This window comes from Protopterus annectens, chromosome 3.part1 (genome assembly GCF_019279795.1).
Source record: "Protopterus annectens isolate FY-2018-M chromosome 3.part1, PAN1.0, whole genome shotgun sequence".
In the NCBI taxonomy this organism is placed as follows: domain Eukaryota; kingdom Metazoa; phylum Chordata; order Ceratodontiformes; family Protopteridae; genus Protopterus; species Protopterus annectens.
The window spans coordinates 234,129,182-234,146,804 of NC_056732.1; the positions used below are offsets into that span (position 1 = coordinate 234,129,182).

The following is a 17,623-nucleotide window of genomic DNA, read 5'->3' on the forward strand; positions in this document are numbered from 1 at the left end:
TAGAAGTGAGGCTAATTTAACTTTTCACTATTAATCAGTATGGGAACATGCAGACAATTTTCACAGACCCTCTAGGTATTTAAAGGCATTGTAGAAAATTCTATAAGAGACTTTCACAATTTTAGGTTATACGATGAATTCTTCAGATATGTCAGTCTTGCCCATTGCTTTTGACCCAGAATTATCAATTGAGTGGTCACTGAGAGTAATACAATATCTAGGTGTCTGGCCACGTCTTACAGTTACACAGAATACTCTGCACACCTGTATCCTCCCACACCCCTGCTCCTGGAGTTGAATGTGACTTTTACCTGTTCAAAGCCTGAGCCTGATAATAGCCAGTTTAATTAAAAAAAAAAAACTTTATTCTTTTGACTTTTAGCCCCTGAACCTGCCAAACAAAACAGAATTAAGATGATAAAAACTCTAATAAATTTTTTTTGTGTTCCATTGTAGCCCAGTTCAGAGAAGCAAGTCATTGTGAAGGGTAAATAAGTATAGGATACATTTATTAACTCTAGTTGCATAAACAAGCTGCCCATTTTCATATTTTTCCTACTGGCTATTAAAGAACAAAAAGGCCACCTGGAAGAATGCAGACCTTAAAAGTCATGATTTACCCTTTCCAGTGGATAATCATTTAACACAGCTAAAGAGGAAAGATGTAGTGATATTGTTGGAGCTGTCACCATTAAAGGTAATTAGGGCTTGACATGGGGAACAGCTTAAAAAGAGTATCATTAGTGGAATAAGACAGGTATTAGCTAACCACGAGGAATTGCAAGTTTGGTGTATTTTCATAACTCCCTATGACATGTATTGATATGCAGACACATACACACAGACAGACACACACACACACACACACACACACACACACACACACACACACACACACACACACACACACACACACACACACACTGGCCATGCAGAATGGTGAACCTGTAATTTTTCCATGACATAGCCTTAAATTCCTTATTCATACTGATTTCCAAGATATATTCTTATTATGTATACATTGATTAAGCAGGCATACACACACACACACACACACACACACACACACACACACACACACACACACACACACACACACACACACACTCCAAGAAGAAAAAAATAATCATATACCAGCACTAGAAAATATTTTATATTTCATAGCATTGTGATGGGTGATAAAATACAATAGTAAAATCAACACCAATAAAAAGATATTCTTTTCTCTTTTAATGGCAAATATCGCCTTAATAAATTAAATATATAGAGTAACATTATAGTTAAATAATGTAAACAAAGTTTATCAAATATATGTATAGTTTTCTCATTTAAAAAAAATGAACAAAAAAATAAAAAACTTACATGATCTCCAGGAAGGCCAGTTTCCCCTCGTTCACCTGGAAGTCCTCTGAGGCCTGGTTTGCCCTACAAATAGACATTTGTTTAATTATTAGAATAATTATCCACTCACCTGAGTTCTTGCAAAAATAAAAAAAAAAAACTTTCAAATATCAGGTTTCTTATGTGGAATAGCTATTTGGTGAAACTCTGTCTTGGTAAGAGAACATCAAAAGAAAAAGGTTTGGAAAGTCAGAAAAATCATATTTGCAACTATGCTGGGAGACACGTACCAAAGACAAGAACATCAAACATTGTATAATGTAGATAAAAAGAACAAATGACAGTGCTATAAGCCAAAAAGATTTTTTATTTTTTTGTTGCCTTTGTGTTAAAAAAAAAAAGGTCAAAGGTGTTTTTTTTTATACGCCTTTTCAGACATACAAATACCTGCTTGTCACCCTATTACCATTTATAATAATTTAAAAGTGTTTACGTGTTTTTTTCTTTGTCTGTATTTGCTTACTGAGAAAATCCACTTGGATTAGCCCATTTTCAGTGCAGTACCAATTAGAGAAAGTTCCAGGATTAGTAAATAGTATTTAGACAAGTAAAACCATTTTCTTTAGCATATAGTCTAAAAAGAATACATGATATACATGTATCTATATCTATCCATCTATATATATATATATATATATATATATATATATATATATATATATATATGGCTATAAATATGTATGTATATATATATATATATATATATAGTGTCTAAATTAGATACTCAAAGAGACATTTTATCGAACGCCTCTTTATCGACTTGTAAATGACGAAAATACAAAACAACGAATACACATATAAGCGATTTCTTTCCCTGGGAAAGAAATCACTTACCCTAAACAAAAAAACACATCACTATGAACAATACAAACTGGGAGGCTTCACCCCCCCACACCCCACAACGTGGGGGGGCTGTGCTCCCCCAGATCCCCCTAACTAAATATACCAACTCTGAGATCGCACTACAGTGGAGAAACGGCAAAGTAACAGAGGTGGCCAAGCGATTTCTTTCCCAGGGAAAGAAATCTCTTATATGATCATTTGCTGTTTTGTGTTTTTGTTATTTAATAGTCGATGAAAAGACGTTTTATGAAACAGCTCTTCAAGTGTAAAATAGGAACCATATATACATCATATTATTCAGCTAATAGGGGAGATTCCTGAAGATACCGTGATGTGTACACCTATATGTACACATTGTAGTACTCAGTCAGTATTCATTAACTGCCCTAACATGGTGCTGTATGGTATTCTAGCAAGACGATGTGTGGCACCACATAGGGGAGGCTCTGCAGTGGTGCAGAATGCTAATGGGGCAGTCTAGGAGGAGAGCACATGCTATTTAGCCATGTGCTCTCACTCTCTACCCCAGCATCCCGGAGACAAAAGCTTGGGTACTGAGTAGGTGCTTACAGTCCATTCAGACATTATGTACAGCTTGGCAGCTGTGGAATCCAGACTGGACCTGATGGAGGGGAGACAACTGGACACAGAAGACATGAAAAAGTACACAAATCTTCATTTTTGGGGGGCTAGCATGAAAACGTGGAAGGTGTAAATTGTTTGTGGTAACCTTTATAAATCCCCCTCAATATGTAAGGCTGGAAGAAAGTCAGTAGGAAAACTAAAATTAGAAGGAAGAAGGTATGAGTTATAGTTGTGTTGTCTGTTCAGTCAGAACAGTGCACACTTACTGTACAATTAGTGTAGGTTTTAGTTAATTCCAGGGATGGTTTTGAACAGTTGAACTAGTTCATATATACATGACTTTTTTTCCACTTTGTTTTGCTTGTCATACAACTGCAGTGGTACTAAAAAACTTATTACACCACCTCTTCTTTCTGCATTTGATTTGGGACCACCAAGAGGGGTGACAGATAATTACACCCAATTGAAAATTAACCCATTAACATATCAGGTTTGTTATGAGGAATATTAATGTGCTGGTTTGCCCAATTAAATGATGTAGAATTTTACCATATCTGAGAAGATGACATCTGAATATGTTGCATCTGAAAGGCAAATGTTTTATGGACATGGAACACTTGGCTTTGGATAGGGAGGATGTTAAATTAATTGACTTTTCTTCCCATGGGTATGGCAGAAGGGGAGGCAAGTTCAACAAAAAGTCACAATGCCTCTGTAACTGTATACTGTTGAGTAGGATAGTCAAAGGTGTCACATTATGTGTAACGTTATTCTCAGTAAATAACTTGCATATCTCCCTGTGGTCCAAAGGTCCTAAGGAAATATGTAGGATTTTAGAAGGGTATCTTGGCAGGTGACTGAAATGCTGTTTTCATGATTAACGAAGTTAGGGTTGAGCCAAGGGGGTTCTTTCTCCCCAGATGAGATAAATCCCTGCCAAGATACCCACATATAGTTGGTATGGAGGGTGTACACAGTCATTTGTTGGGTAGGTGGAATGTGCTTACTCATTGCTTTCATAAACATGGGGAAGGGATGCCCCAGAGCTCACAGAAGATTAAATTTTGTGACTAAGACTAAAAGACTAGTAAAGACTCTGTGTTGTCCCAGTCTTACTGTTCAATCTTAATATAGACCTATAACATTTTTACTTCTATCATGATGCAGAGAATAAACTCCTTTACTGCTAAGCTTGGCCAACAAGATCAGACTAGATTTCTTACAGGTGGGTTGTCCTCCAATAATCTTATTAAAACACTCAGAATAATTGAGGTGATGGAAAGACAATAACAGTGGCTATAGTTGCTTAACTTTTGAGTGTTAAATAGGGTCAACTGGAAATGTATATTTTGTCTAGTGTAGATTTTTACTTTTTAAGGGTGCTGTACCTCCATGTTGGAATTCCTATATAAGGGTATACAACCAGAGTAAAGTGAGGATCCCACCAATCAGCCCCTTTTGAGATTAGGCAGGGGACACATCAAGACTTATTCCCACTGCTCTTTACTTATTACATGGAACTACTGCTAGAGAGCTTTGAGGAAGGCCATTTTCCATATGGGAGCCATCTGCTTTAAGTTGTTGTGATACACTGATGACCTTCCACTCAACTAATGCAGAAGGTGATTTTGACTTAATACACAATATCCTGCTCTGTTTTGGAGCTCTATTTGGCTATACACTAAAGTTAGACAAAATGTGTATACTGTGGTTTACCTACACTCCCTCACAAGTGATTAAGCCTGGGTATCTGTTCATGAGTAGGTCAAGACCCTTTATGTATTTGGAGATTAGGATAGCTGTGTCATTAAATGATACAATCACTTTGACTATGATGCTTTCCTGGAATAGATGAAGGAATTCTGATACTGATGGAAGTTTATTATCTCAGATATTCTGCAGAAAATTCAGATCCTGCAAAAATTTGTCCTACCAAGGCTTATATATATATATGTATATATATATATATATATATATATATATATATATATATATATATATATATATAAAATGGCAAGCCTTCCCTTGTTGCCCCTCCATTCATTCCTGCATAAACTTAGGAACCTACGAAACTCTTGGATGGTTTTGTTTGGGATGCTGGGAAACCTCAGATACAATGGGAACTGCTAATACTGGATAGAAAGGATGGAAACCCAGGAACTGCAAACTTTCAGAGTTATATTAAGATGTTTTTCTGGGTGTCTTTTACAGAATCAGTAGAGAAAGTTATGCATCAGAGGACTTGAGGGGATTTAAAGATCTAATGGGGAGCATTACTGGAGTTAAGGGGGAGGGGCAGTAGGTGGACAAAGTCCCTTGCAACAGAACTCATTAGGGTGGTTTATAAAACATTTGACAATTGACAATTTTTACAGGTATATATTGTACCTTTCTGGCTTTCTAACACTTAGACATAGATTCCTATTGAAAGTGTTACTTGCTTGTCTGACATTTGAGCAAGTAACCCTTGGAAAAATCCTCAAAATTGTATACTGTTGGTCTGTCTTTCCTGCTAAACATAAGTAGAATTTATGTGCTGAGTGCAAGTAACATTAAAGTGCTGAGTGCAGATTTTAGGCCCTTACATTCAACTTACCTCTGGTGTGGTGTCTTGAGTCAATCAAGGTATCCCTCTAACCACTCCTACTGCCTTCTCTTTTACCCCATCCCCCTCTTTCCTCAAACAGGTTAAACTGCTACAACTTAGTACAGGTATTGGTTAATCCCTGCTCCACTTGCCCTCACTTTGCTAGGGCTCCCTTTGCACCCCACACTGCCCCCAAATACCTCTCACCCCTGGTGCTGCTACATTTATTGGTACTAGACCACATCCCACTATTTTAAACCAATCAGTAACAACTTGTCACAACAACACCACCCTCAACCTGATACCACCAGTCCTCCAACTCTACTATTCCTTTTGCCTAAGTTTCAAGTCTCATTCAGTAGGTATGCTATCACCCAATATAGTCTTAATAGCTCTACTTCTACCCCTTTTACTCATCCCATATCTCCTAACCACCTCCGAATGTCAGTGTCACCCAGGTTTCCACTACCCTAAATTCCAAACATCCATCCCATCTACAACAGATAATAATGCACCCTTACTCACTTCCCTCCTGCTTACCTCCTTAACCCCTAAATACTACCATCTTACTAGACCTAGTTACATTAGTCCTAAAACTAGACACTATTACAAAGCTTTATTCAAAATCTTAAAACTCATACTCATGATACACTACAAGCTCACAAAGAATGGCGACATCCACCCAAACCCTGGTCCTTCCACACCTATTGACCCTGATCGCCCTACTATATCCCCTACCACCATAGCTCAAACAAATAGACCTCCTAACTCACTGCTGGCCTGCCCTCTAAACATTAGGACATAAATAACAAAACTCAGCACCTACATGCCCTCTTAGCTCTTCATTCCCCAGATATATGATGCCTAACAGAAACGTGGCTAAAGCCTGCCACCAAGGACCATGAGATTCTGCCACCAGGGTATAGTATGTTCCGACTAGACCGTACCACCAGAAAGGGTGGTGAGGTAGCCATACTTTACAAGTCTGCCCTATCTGTCAGCATAGACACCCAACAAACACCCCAGTTCAATAATGCTGAAATTCTTATCTCAAAACTACAAATGAATAAAAACAAAAATGCAAACATTGTCTGTGTCTACATTCCCCCAGGGAGGAACACAGAAACCCTGGAAGACTTTTTATATTGGTTATCCAATAACTACTCCCAAGAAACAGTTGTTCTTGGGGATTTCAACATTGACTGGAACACTTGCTCTTGTGAAACCCCCACAACTCACATAAACCTCCATGGATTTACTCAAATCATAACCTCCCCCAACAGGGCAGGAAAACCCAATAACAAGGAAAGTATCCTAGACTGGATACTCGTCAATACCCATCTTCAGTCCTATAAATCAGGCACTTTGCCTTTTGACCTAAGTGACCACTGTCTCACCCATGTAATCAAGTTCAAAGTAGACCACTCCTACCAACCCACCTATAGAACTTTAAGAAACAACAAGAATTTTATTCTCACCAAGTTTCAAAATGAACTTGAGGCATGCAACTGGTCAGTACTAAAAAGTCTCCTCCTAGATGAAGCAGTAGCATACTTCAACACCAAATTCCTTGCTATTCTTAACTCCCATGCTCCCAGCTGCTCTATTAGAACCAAAGTTAGTGTTGCACCATGGCTTTCTAAAGATACCAAAATCAAAATTTCAGTCAGAAATAAAGCATGGGCCACCTACCGAAAAACAAAAGCCCCACTTGATCAACTAAGATTCAGACAGCTAAGGAATGACACCAAAAGAATCCATAAAGTTAGACAAAAAGAACCACTGCTATCATCTACTGCAAAAACACCAAAACAAAGCTCAAAAGTTCTGGGCAGGAATAAACAAACTACTCCACCCAGGCCAAACCGCCACTTCACCCCCCTCAGCTTCCCAACAAAAAATCCCCAGTGACATTGCTAATAACTTCAACAGCTACTTCACAGAGGATATCCAGTCTCTAGCCAGCCAACTCTCTCCCAATGGCTCTAATTCTAATGCAGCCACACCCAGTACCCAAACATACTTTACCTTCCAACCTGTTCCTACTCAGCTTATTCATGCCCTACTTAAGAAGCTAAGACCCACCAGCTTGGCTGCCGACCTCGTCCCAGCAGACTATCTGCAAAAGGCTGCTGACAACATATCATACCCCATCTCAATCTTGATCAACAGAGCTATATCTGAAGCTACTGTACCTACTATATGGAAAATCTCCCATGTCATAACTCTCCATAAAGGAGGCAGTTCCACTGAACTGTCAAACTTTAGACCCATAGCTATTCCAACACGTCTAGCTAAAATTATGGAGAAGTGTGTACACATACAGCTCATTCACTACCTCACACAGAACAAGCTGTTGTTCAACTTTCAGCATGGCTTTAAGCCACACCACAGTACTACTTCTGCCCCCCTCTCTTTCTCTAACGTCATTAACCACAACTGCAATAATAACAAACTATCCAAGGCTTTTGACATGACTGACCACAAAATGCTTATAAATACGTTGAAGGCCTTCTCCTTAAACAACCATGCACTTCAGTGGTTTCAATCCTATCTGCAGGGCAGGCAACAGGCAGTCCTATGGCAGGGCAAGCTATTATCTCACCTACCCATCACATTAGGAGTCCCCCAGGGTTCGATACTAGGACCCTTCCCTTTCTCCATCTTTATCAATGACCTTCATTGGGTCATCCCAGATGCTACCTGCATTCAATGTGCGGATGACTCCACCTTGATTTGTTCTGACACCTCATCAGCTACTTTATTCACATTAACCTAAAATACCTTCAATACAGTGGAAAAATGGCTCTCCAATCAACATCTAATCCTAAACCCCAACAAAACTAAGCTGCTCCTCTTCTCCCCCACATGCAGGACCCCCACCATCCTTCAACATAACTGCTAACAATGGCACTATCATCTCCCCAGAAGACCTAACTAAACTACTGGGTGTCATAGTTGATAACAACCTGAAGTTTGATGTGCATATCAAACAAACTATCAAAACCGTTAATAAAAAACTTCCCTCTCTTTACAGAATCAAACCTTTCCTTACCCCACTTGCTAGGATTGCAATTGCCAGTTCCCATCTACTATCAACTCTTCTCTATGCCTCACCTCTATTCTCCAACTTAAACAAAACCGATCTTAATAAACTATCATTCTGCTATAACCACATTACCAGATTTGCTACTGGCACAGCCTACCGGACACACCACTGTCACAACCTAAATCACCTAGGATGGCTTGAACTGCCTAGCCTACTGTAGTTCAACCAGCTAATAGTAGCAAATAAAGTCCTATACCAACCAGAAAATACACCTGAACTAAAAAAATATTATCAGCCCCTACACCAGCACCCAGCCACTGCGATCATCCACTAGACTCCTAGTTCAAATATACAAATCCAACTACTCAGCTGGGGACTCTCTGTTTGCCAACTCTCTTGGAAAAACATGGAACAGACTCCAAGCTGACTTGACCCGAGAACCCTCACTAACTCAATTAAAAAACAAACTCAAGAAATACTTCAATACTCATTGGTTATGTCCTTGCACTAACCCCGACTAGTGCCTCTCTATTACTTAGGTGCCTTACCTTCAACAACTAGCTTTTTTCTACTACACCATTTCAGGAAGGGTTAATTGTATAAATGCTGCTCACTGTGTCTTAAACCTGAATGTAATGTTATGTATGTTTAACTTTGGAAATAATGTTATGTTTTGTAAAAAGTGTTTTATAATAAGTTAGTACTATATTTGCTAAATGCTAGTATTGCTTATGACTGTAATCCGCTTGAAACTAGCATTTACTAAATGTTCAATGTATATTATATCTGGAGCTTTTCTCCCTAGGCCTCTGCTGAAAATGGACATATATCCAGTCAGACTATCCTGGTCAACAAATGTAAAATAAATAAATAAGGTAGCAACCTGGTTGTCTGGTCTTGCTACTTTCTCTTGCCTTTTGAGTCAGGTGTTTACAGGATGTTTGGGAAAGTGGACAAAGCTGAAGTGCACCTCCCAATTGGGAGGTGATATACATAGGCAATGCCCTTACTGGTGAAGATGAGTTATCTAGGTAGATATGGCAAAGATGGACAGGGACATTTCTGGTATAAACATTTATGAGAGATAGCTAACTATCTTAATAATGAGTAGGTTAATGGAGGCTAATGAGGATAGGCAATACATCAAGTGCTTGACTGGATCAACATATAGACTTTTGACTAAACATTAGGTAGGCTTCATGAACTAATATAGAATTGCCTGTGAGCATGCCTTAGAGTCTCAGATATCAGAAAGTCATTGGAGAAGGTGTTCTAATTGCATAGGTATGCCATTGGATTTAAAAGGTATACATTTTTGGGTGCAATGACACTTCAAAAAGTTTTACACCCCAGTCAGACTTACCTATAGGTACCCAGCGGTCAGTTCTGACAACTGGAGGTATGGGGGGGGGGGCAGGATTTCACGTGTTCTGAGAATACCTAGATTAAGCAGTTTTCGGTCAGGATCTGTAGGCTTTGGTCCTAGCCATCTTGGACACACCTATCACGTTGTCCCCTGCTCTCTTTCTGATTTTTCTTTTTGAGCAGGAATCCTGGAAAAATAATCAGATGGCCTTGATGTGCCTCTGAATTTTGTTAGGTAAAAAGGCCATCGCCAACAAATAGAAGTCCTGGGATTCCCCTGAGGTTGCTTCTTCTATTCAGCTAATGAAGGAATTATACAACTTAGGATGAAAGTCAGGTCCAGGGCACAGAATACTCTCCAGGTGGTCCCTCTGGGTTCAGCTAATGAAGGAATTATACAACTTAGGATGAAAGTCAAGTCCAGGGCACAGAATACTCTCCAGGTGGTCCCTCTGGGTTAAATAACTTAGATAATTAGGAAATATGGTCTAAACCTCTGAGCATTAAAGCACATTTTCTTTTTACAATTTGTAAGTTTTTTTTAGTCATGCAATGTTACTAAGCTAGGAGAGCTTCATGATAGCTGTTTATTTATTTATTTATTATTATTATTATTATTATTATTATTATTTGTCAGCTAACAGGTATCAGGGTATATTTTTATACTTTTGTTATGTTAGTGTTTCTAAATGGAAAAAGTTATCATGATGTTTGACAAAAGTTTCCTGTGTTTGATTTTACTGTTTGTGTTTCATTTAAATGTTCTGATTGTTATTGTTGGTTATATCCATGTGTTTGTTATATGCTTAAACAAAGACAGAGAAACCAGAACTGGTTTAGCAAGCAGCCATAATTAACCATTACACATACATGGCAAATTGATCTCCAATGCTGTGTTTTTTGAAAGTTTACTGTAGAGCTGGTACAGAGCTTCATCTGGTCATCCTCAGTTTGATTCCCTCTGTTCCCTTTTCCTACTTAGTGACATTGAGCAAGTTATTTAATTCAGTTGGGCCATTCCTGAAATGAAACACTTGTGCTTAGGCCCTACCTGGTGAACAAAAATAAATAATGACAATAACAATAATTATAATGAGTGTCAAGAATGTGGGGAGTGTTAAGGTGTACATTACCTACCAAACTGGAGGATTGATTGGTTGAACAGATAAAATAAGACATATCTTACAAGTAAAGAAGTAATATTGCTCATGTTTTTTTATATAGTTATTGTGATGATGTGAGGTATTGCCAGCTATGTCAGGAAAGGTAGGGCAGTGGATGTGTAACATATGCCAGCATAGCTAGCTGCAGTTTTTTAAAGAATTATATGTTATTTGTATATCAAACTGATTTGTACAGATGCTTATGTTGAAAAATGTATTTTTGAAGCTGCTTGTGTTAGAAATGTACCAACAGTGTGTCCTGCTGGACAGAAAAGAAATATACATGTATGGCAGACTGTACTATTGTAACTGATTAAATGTATATATTATAACAGAGGATACTGGAAGAGAAGAGGTTAAGCTCAGTCCCAGATAACTTTCAGAAACATATCCTGAAATTAAATTACTTAATTTAGGTCATAAAGATTGTATCTTACAGGTCTCAGTGCAAACAGAGACAAAAAGCCAGTACTAGGAATCCATCTGTATTGTCCTTAGCAGTGACCTAATTGCTACCCTGGAAGGGTGGAAATGTTGAAATGGTTTTATGGCTTCCAGATGCTATAACACATCCTAGCAAAACTCTATCTGTGTGCATGGCAACACATGTGTGAAATTCTGGTTCAGTTTCTAGTAAAGGTGGGTAGTATAGGAACCAGAAGTCAGATGACCAGATGTATGTGATGTCATTCTGTAATCCAGCATGAAATAATGTTTTAATACTAGATGAAACAGAAGTCTTAGAGCAGTCCGTTTTTGAAACCTGACATAGGAGGATCACTCAGCTACTTCATCTGCCTTGCTTTAGTAAGGTATCAGGGAATAATAATTCTTTAGATCAGTCAGGAAAATATAGTGAGATTAGTGAAGTACTGTTTTTCTGTATCTGTGTGAATCTATTCATCTGTGTTATTTTAATATTTCCTGTGATTGAAACTCTGGTGTTTATTGTAAATAGATATTTATTGTTTTTATGTTCTTTCATTATTTAATATATTTAAACTTTTCATTGTGGCTGGTCTTTAGTTATATTTATTTGGTGACACTGTGGCCACTCCTGGAAGCATTGTTACATTGGTCAAATACTACCATTTATATTAATGTTAATTTTATTCAGTATAATTGGGTACCCTTGTAAGAGCCTAAGAACAGACATGTAGATGAATAGGCCAGTTGTATTTTCCTCTCATTAAATGGTGCACAGTCTTTTTATAGGCTTATTGTCAGCAGCTAGTCCCTGACATGGGATAACTATACTGCAGACATGCATTTTAAAGTATCTTCTCACCAAACATATAGTCACAGCTTAGGCTGAAGGAAATATGATCAGTCTGTAGTACTGCCATGTCATCTGCATCATTGTAAAGTATGCTTATATGTTACATCATTCTGCTACTTTTGAGTGTGGATAACCCAAAATTATACTAGAACCAGGAACATTTATGTTATTAAGTACGCAATTTTTGTGCTAATTAGCTGTCCAAATTATTGGATGGATGTACATACTCTAAAAAAGCTTTTGCTGAGATTTGTGATGTCTGAAGGTTGATAGATATGAAGCTTACAGCTGTCTACTGTGTTATACTGCATGAAAATTTGTCACATACTCTTCCCCAGAGTCTTGCTCCGGGGCTGAAATAGTGCAGTACAGCTATTCAAAGACAAGGTCTCCTGTGCTATTTTGTTGCAGAGCAGAGGCACTGAACACACTATTTTTCACCATTTACTTATTGCTGTCTATGGCATTATTGGGACAGTTAATACTGCTGCAGGTATGTACTGTGAGACTGTGTGAGTGTGTGAATGTGTGTGTGTGTGTGTGTGTGTGTGTGTGTGTGTGTGTGTGTGTGTGTGTGTGTGTGTGTGTGCGCGTGCATGTGTGTGTGTGTGTGTGTGTGTGTGTGTGTGTGTGTGTGTGTGTGTGCAATGCAATGCAATGTTATCAAAACTATAAAGCAACCTTCTTTCAATACTATATCTTATTTTAGAATGCTTAAATATTAGCTAGGATATGACAGATTGGCAAGACTTTTGCTGAACCTGTTTCAGGAAAATATTTCACTGAGTCAAAGTACAAAAATCAAACCAATGTTTTCCGCAGCAAGGCAGTCCTTTATTAAAAATCCACAAGGTAAAATAAATGCTAAAAGCACATCAGACTAAGCGCTTTCACCTGTTCTTATTCAGGCATCATCAGAGTCATGCAGGTACTAAACATTATTCACTTTTAAATAGGAAGTTTGTGCTGACATCATATCCTGTGTGTAATGCTGGTTAACAAAGTGAACTAAAATGCAGATATTAAAATGTATATATATAACTCCATTGTAAAGAAGCCAAGATAGTGTAATGGCTAGAGTCCTGGCTCCATATATAGGCGTCCACAGTTCAAGCCCCACACCTCCCCACAGGCAGTATATTAAATAGCTTATTACAATCTCTGCAATGTTGTAACACTTATACATAGTCATATAAAACATCCAAAATATAAACATATATCAAGTTTTAATAACTAAACTTGTTTTAAAACCTCTATTACTAAAACAATTAATAAGACATTGCATTGCCTGTGTACAAATTTCTCTCTATATATAATTTTAAATGCATTTAGATTTTGTTTTTAGAATACTGGTCACAGAAATTACTTAGCCCTCTGTCAATAATAAAGAAAATTAACTTTTTGAAAATGACACATTTAAGACTATGAGATACAGGTAGCAATGTAAACAACAAATTTTGTGTTGCAGTTGCAACGACCAGGACACTGCAGATTCCTGTCATATGAATCAATTTGTTCAACTTGCAGATTCATTAATGATGGACCATATGTCTGCAGTGTCCTGGTTGTTGCAACTGCAACACAAAATTTGTTGTTTACATTGCTACCTGTATCTCTTGTCTTGCATTTTATGTAGGCAAGACAGTCAGGAAGTTGCACGATAGAATTATGGCACATAATAGGGACATCAGGAATGGAAAGCTAACTAGTGCTTTATACACACATGGTCTTGAATGTGTCGATTTCAAAAAAGTTCATTTTGTTTATTATTGACAGAGTGCTAATCAATAATAGATGGGGAGACCCAGATTTGAACTTGCATGTTAAGGAAACACAATGGCAATTGAGATTAAATGCCAAAGCTAGACCAGGCATAAATGATACCATTTCTGTGACCAGTATTCTGAAAAGGAAAGCTAAATGCATCTAGAATTTTATATATATATATATATATATATATATATATATATATATATATATATATATATATATATATATATATATATATATATATATATAAATGTGTGCACAGGAAATGCAATGTCTTATTAATTGTTTTAGTAATAGAGGTTTTAAAACAAGTTTAATTATTAAAATTTTGATATATGTTTATATTTTGGATGTTTTATACAAATATATATAAGTGTTACAACATTGCAGAGATTGTAATGAGTTATTTATCTATATACTTTTTATGGACAGGGGTGGGGCTTGAACTGTGGATGCCTGCATGTGGAGCCAAGACTCCAGCCATTACACTATCTTTGCAACTTTAAAATGGAGTTTTTATATATACATTTTAATATCTGCATTTTAGTTCACTTTTTTAACCAGCATTACACACAGGATATGATGTCAGCACAAACTTTCTATTTAAAAGTGAATAATGTTAGTACCTGCATGAGTCTGATGATGCCTGAATAAGAACAGGCGAAAGCATTTAGTCTGAGGTGCTTTTAGCATTTATTTTACCTTGTGGATTTTTAATAAAGAACTGCCTTGCTGTGGAACATGTTGGCTTGATTTTTGTACTTTCTTTGGGATTGCCTCATCGTTTTTGTGAGTAGAGGGTGAATTTCCTGATTTCATGGAGACACTTTCGGTGAACTTCAAAACAAATTGTTTTTTGCATGGGGGCAAATCCATTTGCATCCCTCATGTGAGAGTATACCTCCACTTTCCCCTAAAGTTAAATATACATGCTGTGTAGTTATACAGGAGAAAAGGGAATTTTCCAGTATTGCTGAATATGATTTTGATGAAATATTTTCAGCAAAAGTGGTGTCAGCAGAATGACATTCCCAATTAGGTATATGGACCAAAAATACTTATTGGGCTAAACAGAGTATCTCACATAAGAAATGTTGATGCCAGGCTAAGTATAAAAGGTGAAAACCAGTAATGCACAGCCCACTTATTAAGTTTCTTTTAGTAAAAAGCAAATAATATACACCGTCTTAGCTGTTTGAAAGGAAGCACACATCACTTTAATGATGTACACACAAATAGCACTATTTTATTTCAGAGCTTTAATTTATACATAATGGTGCTTCTGCTACAGCTGATTAACTATAGATATGTATAGTAAAACAGATCTATAGTAGAAGTCCAAATGCATCTGTATGTTAGAATAATAATCAGAAAGTCTTACTATGTCTCCACGATCACCTCTGACTCCTGGAATCCCAGGAAGACCCCTTTGTCCCTAAAAATAACCAAAAAAAAAATGGAGATGTCATACTTCAAGCAAACTGAAAATGTACCATATGTACTATAACACTCGCAACTTCATTTACCTCTTCTCCAGAGATTCCATCTATTCCTTGGTTTCCATCTTCTCCCTGTAGTAATTGAAATGCAGAGATGGTAAACTGAGTTCTGTGATGCTAAGGAAAGCTAAACACCTTAAACATGATGCCACCCCCTGGTAGTATCACCACATTATACAGTTTTTCTGGCTAATTCATTTGTTTTACTACCTGTCAAACATTACAATGCCAAATTAAAAAAGAATAACTCCAGGTCAAAATGCATGACTTTAATTTACTTAAGCAATCTTCTGCAGATCTTCTTCACAAGATACTCAACCCAAGTTCAGTTGGGGATTACAATATTATTGCCAACCTAGACCCTTGGGTTAAAATATTAGAGAAACTTATATTTGATGAAATCATACAGTATATTACTCACTGCTGAGTGCATCTGACTTTGCTATCAATGTGCTTTTACCTCAACTTGAATATTCAGTCCCCATCATTGTCGTGCAGTCTTCACATAACTTACACATGCTTAAAAAACTAAAGAAAAACATAAAATTCTCAGGTTCATCCACTGCAGCTGTACTAGTTAAGAAAACTGTCTCCCAGTAGGAGGAATAGCTACCTTCCTTCTCAATGCTCTAAAGTACAATTTCTTTGACAACCATTCTTGCTTTCCCCTTAAAAGCTTCCTTTAATTTGGGAACATTGCATATACTCTCAGAAACTCAGATACCAGCCTACTAACCTTCCACTCATTACATTTGCCATAGTAGAGAAAAAAAATTTCCTAAACAAGCAGTGTTAAACTGGAGTAAAATTCTTCTAGATATATGAAATTCCAGCAGTTAAGATACATTTTGTAAATCCCCTAAAGCACACAATCAATAGCTGCTCCATTACCATCCCACTTAGCTCCACATAAACTATTAAAAGTTTTATTCAGACAAAAGTAGGTCCTATAAATATCTGTATATACAGTAAATAGCTTTCACAAGAACTCTCTAGCGTTCAAACTCTCCCTTTGCTTAATATTTCTCAATCTAACTTCCCCAATTCCATAAAGCCAAAATCTCCACTTTACCCATTGCAATGACCGGCGGTTCAGACAGCTTGTATTATGTTGAATATGGATCTGACTTTTTTATTGAAAGATGCCTATAGTTACATACATAGCATTCTTTCATCTGCAGTCTTTACCCATTCTATCATTGCTTTGCATGTCATTGATTGAAGTAATGAAGTAAACACTGCACAACGTTTGACTCAGGTCATGTTCTGGGGCCAGTGTGCTTATGCAATCAACAGATCTAAATAAACAGCTTCTCCCTGTTGCAATATGTTTAGTCAAATTTTCAGTGTTCAGTACTTAATGACTGACAGCCATTTGTTTCTATAAGCACTCTGGATTGATTCTTCTTTTAGTAATACTGTAGATATTGCAGTATGCCATGCACTGTAGTTATTAATACCCTGTGGATATTGCAGTATGACATGCACTGTAGTTACTAATACATTGTGGATATTGCAGTATGACATGCACTGTAGTTACTAATGCACTGTGGATATTTCAGTATGCCACATATTGTAGTTACTAATACACTGTGGATATTGCAGTATGCCACATACTGTAGTTATTAATACACTGTGGATATTACAGTATGTCGTGTACTGTAGTTACTAATACACTGTGGATATTGCAGTATGCCACATACTGTAGTTACTAATACACTGTAGATATTGCAGTATGCGACATACTGTAGTTACTAATGCACTGTAGATATTGCAGTATGCCACGTACTGCAGTTACTAATACACTGTGGATATTGCAGTATGCCACATACTGTAGTTACTAATACACTGTGGATATCGCAGTATGCCACGTACTGTAGTTACTAATACACTGTGGATATTACAGTATGTTGTGTACTGTAGTTACTAATACACTGTGGATATTGCAGTATGCCACATACTGTAGTTACTAATACACTGTAGATATTGCAGTATGCCACATACTGTAGTTACTAATGCACTGTAGATATTGCAGTATGCCACGTACTGCAGTTACTAATACACTGTGGATATTGCAGTATG

The 17,623-nt window shown here is 37.2% G+C and overlaps 1 protein-coding gene across 1 annotated transcript in view; it reads right to left on the reverse strand.

The window, feature by feature from the left end:
* The window catches only part of LOC122798074 (collagen alpha-6(VI) chain-like), a 1,097,601-nt gene that overhangs the window by 507,733 nt on the left and 572,245 nt on the right, over positions 1 to 17,623 (reverse strand). Inside the window, exons 19-21 of the mRNA XM_044066731.1 lie at positions 15,569 to 15,613; positions 15,424 to 15,477; positions 1,363 to 1,425 (exon numbers count right to left, since the gene is read on the reverse strand). Of these exons, the coding sequence (XP_043922666.1) occupies positions 1,363 to 1,425; positions 15,424 to 15,477; positions 15,569 to 15,613 (162 nt within the window). The remainder of the gene's footprint in view (positions 1 to 1,362; positions 1,426 to 15,423; positions 15,478 to 15,568; positions 15,614 to 17,623) is intronic.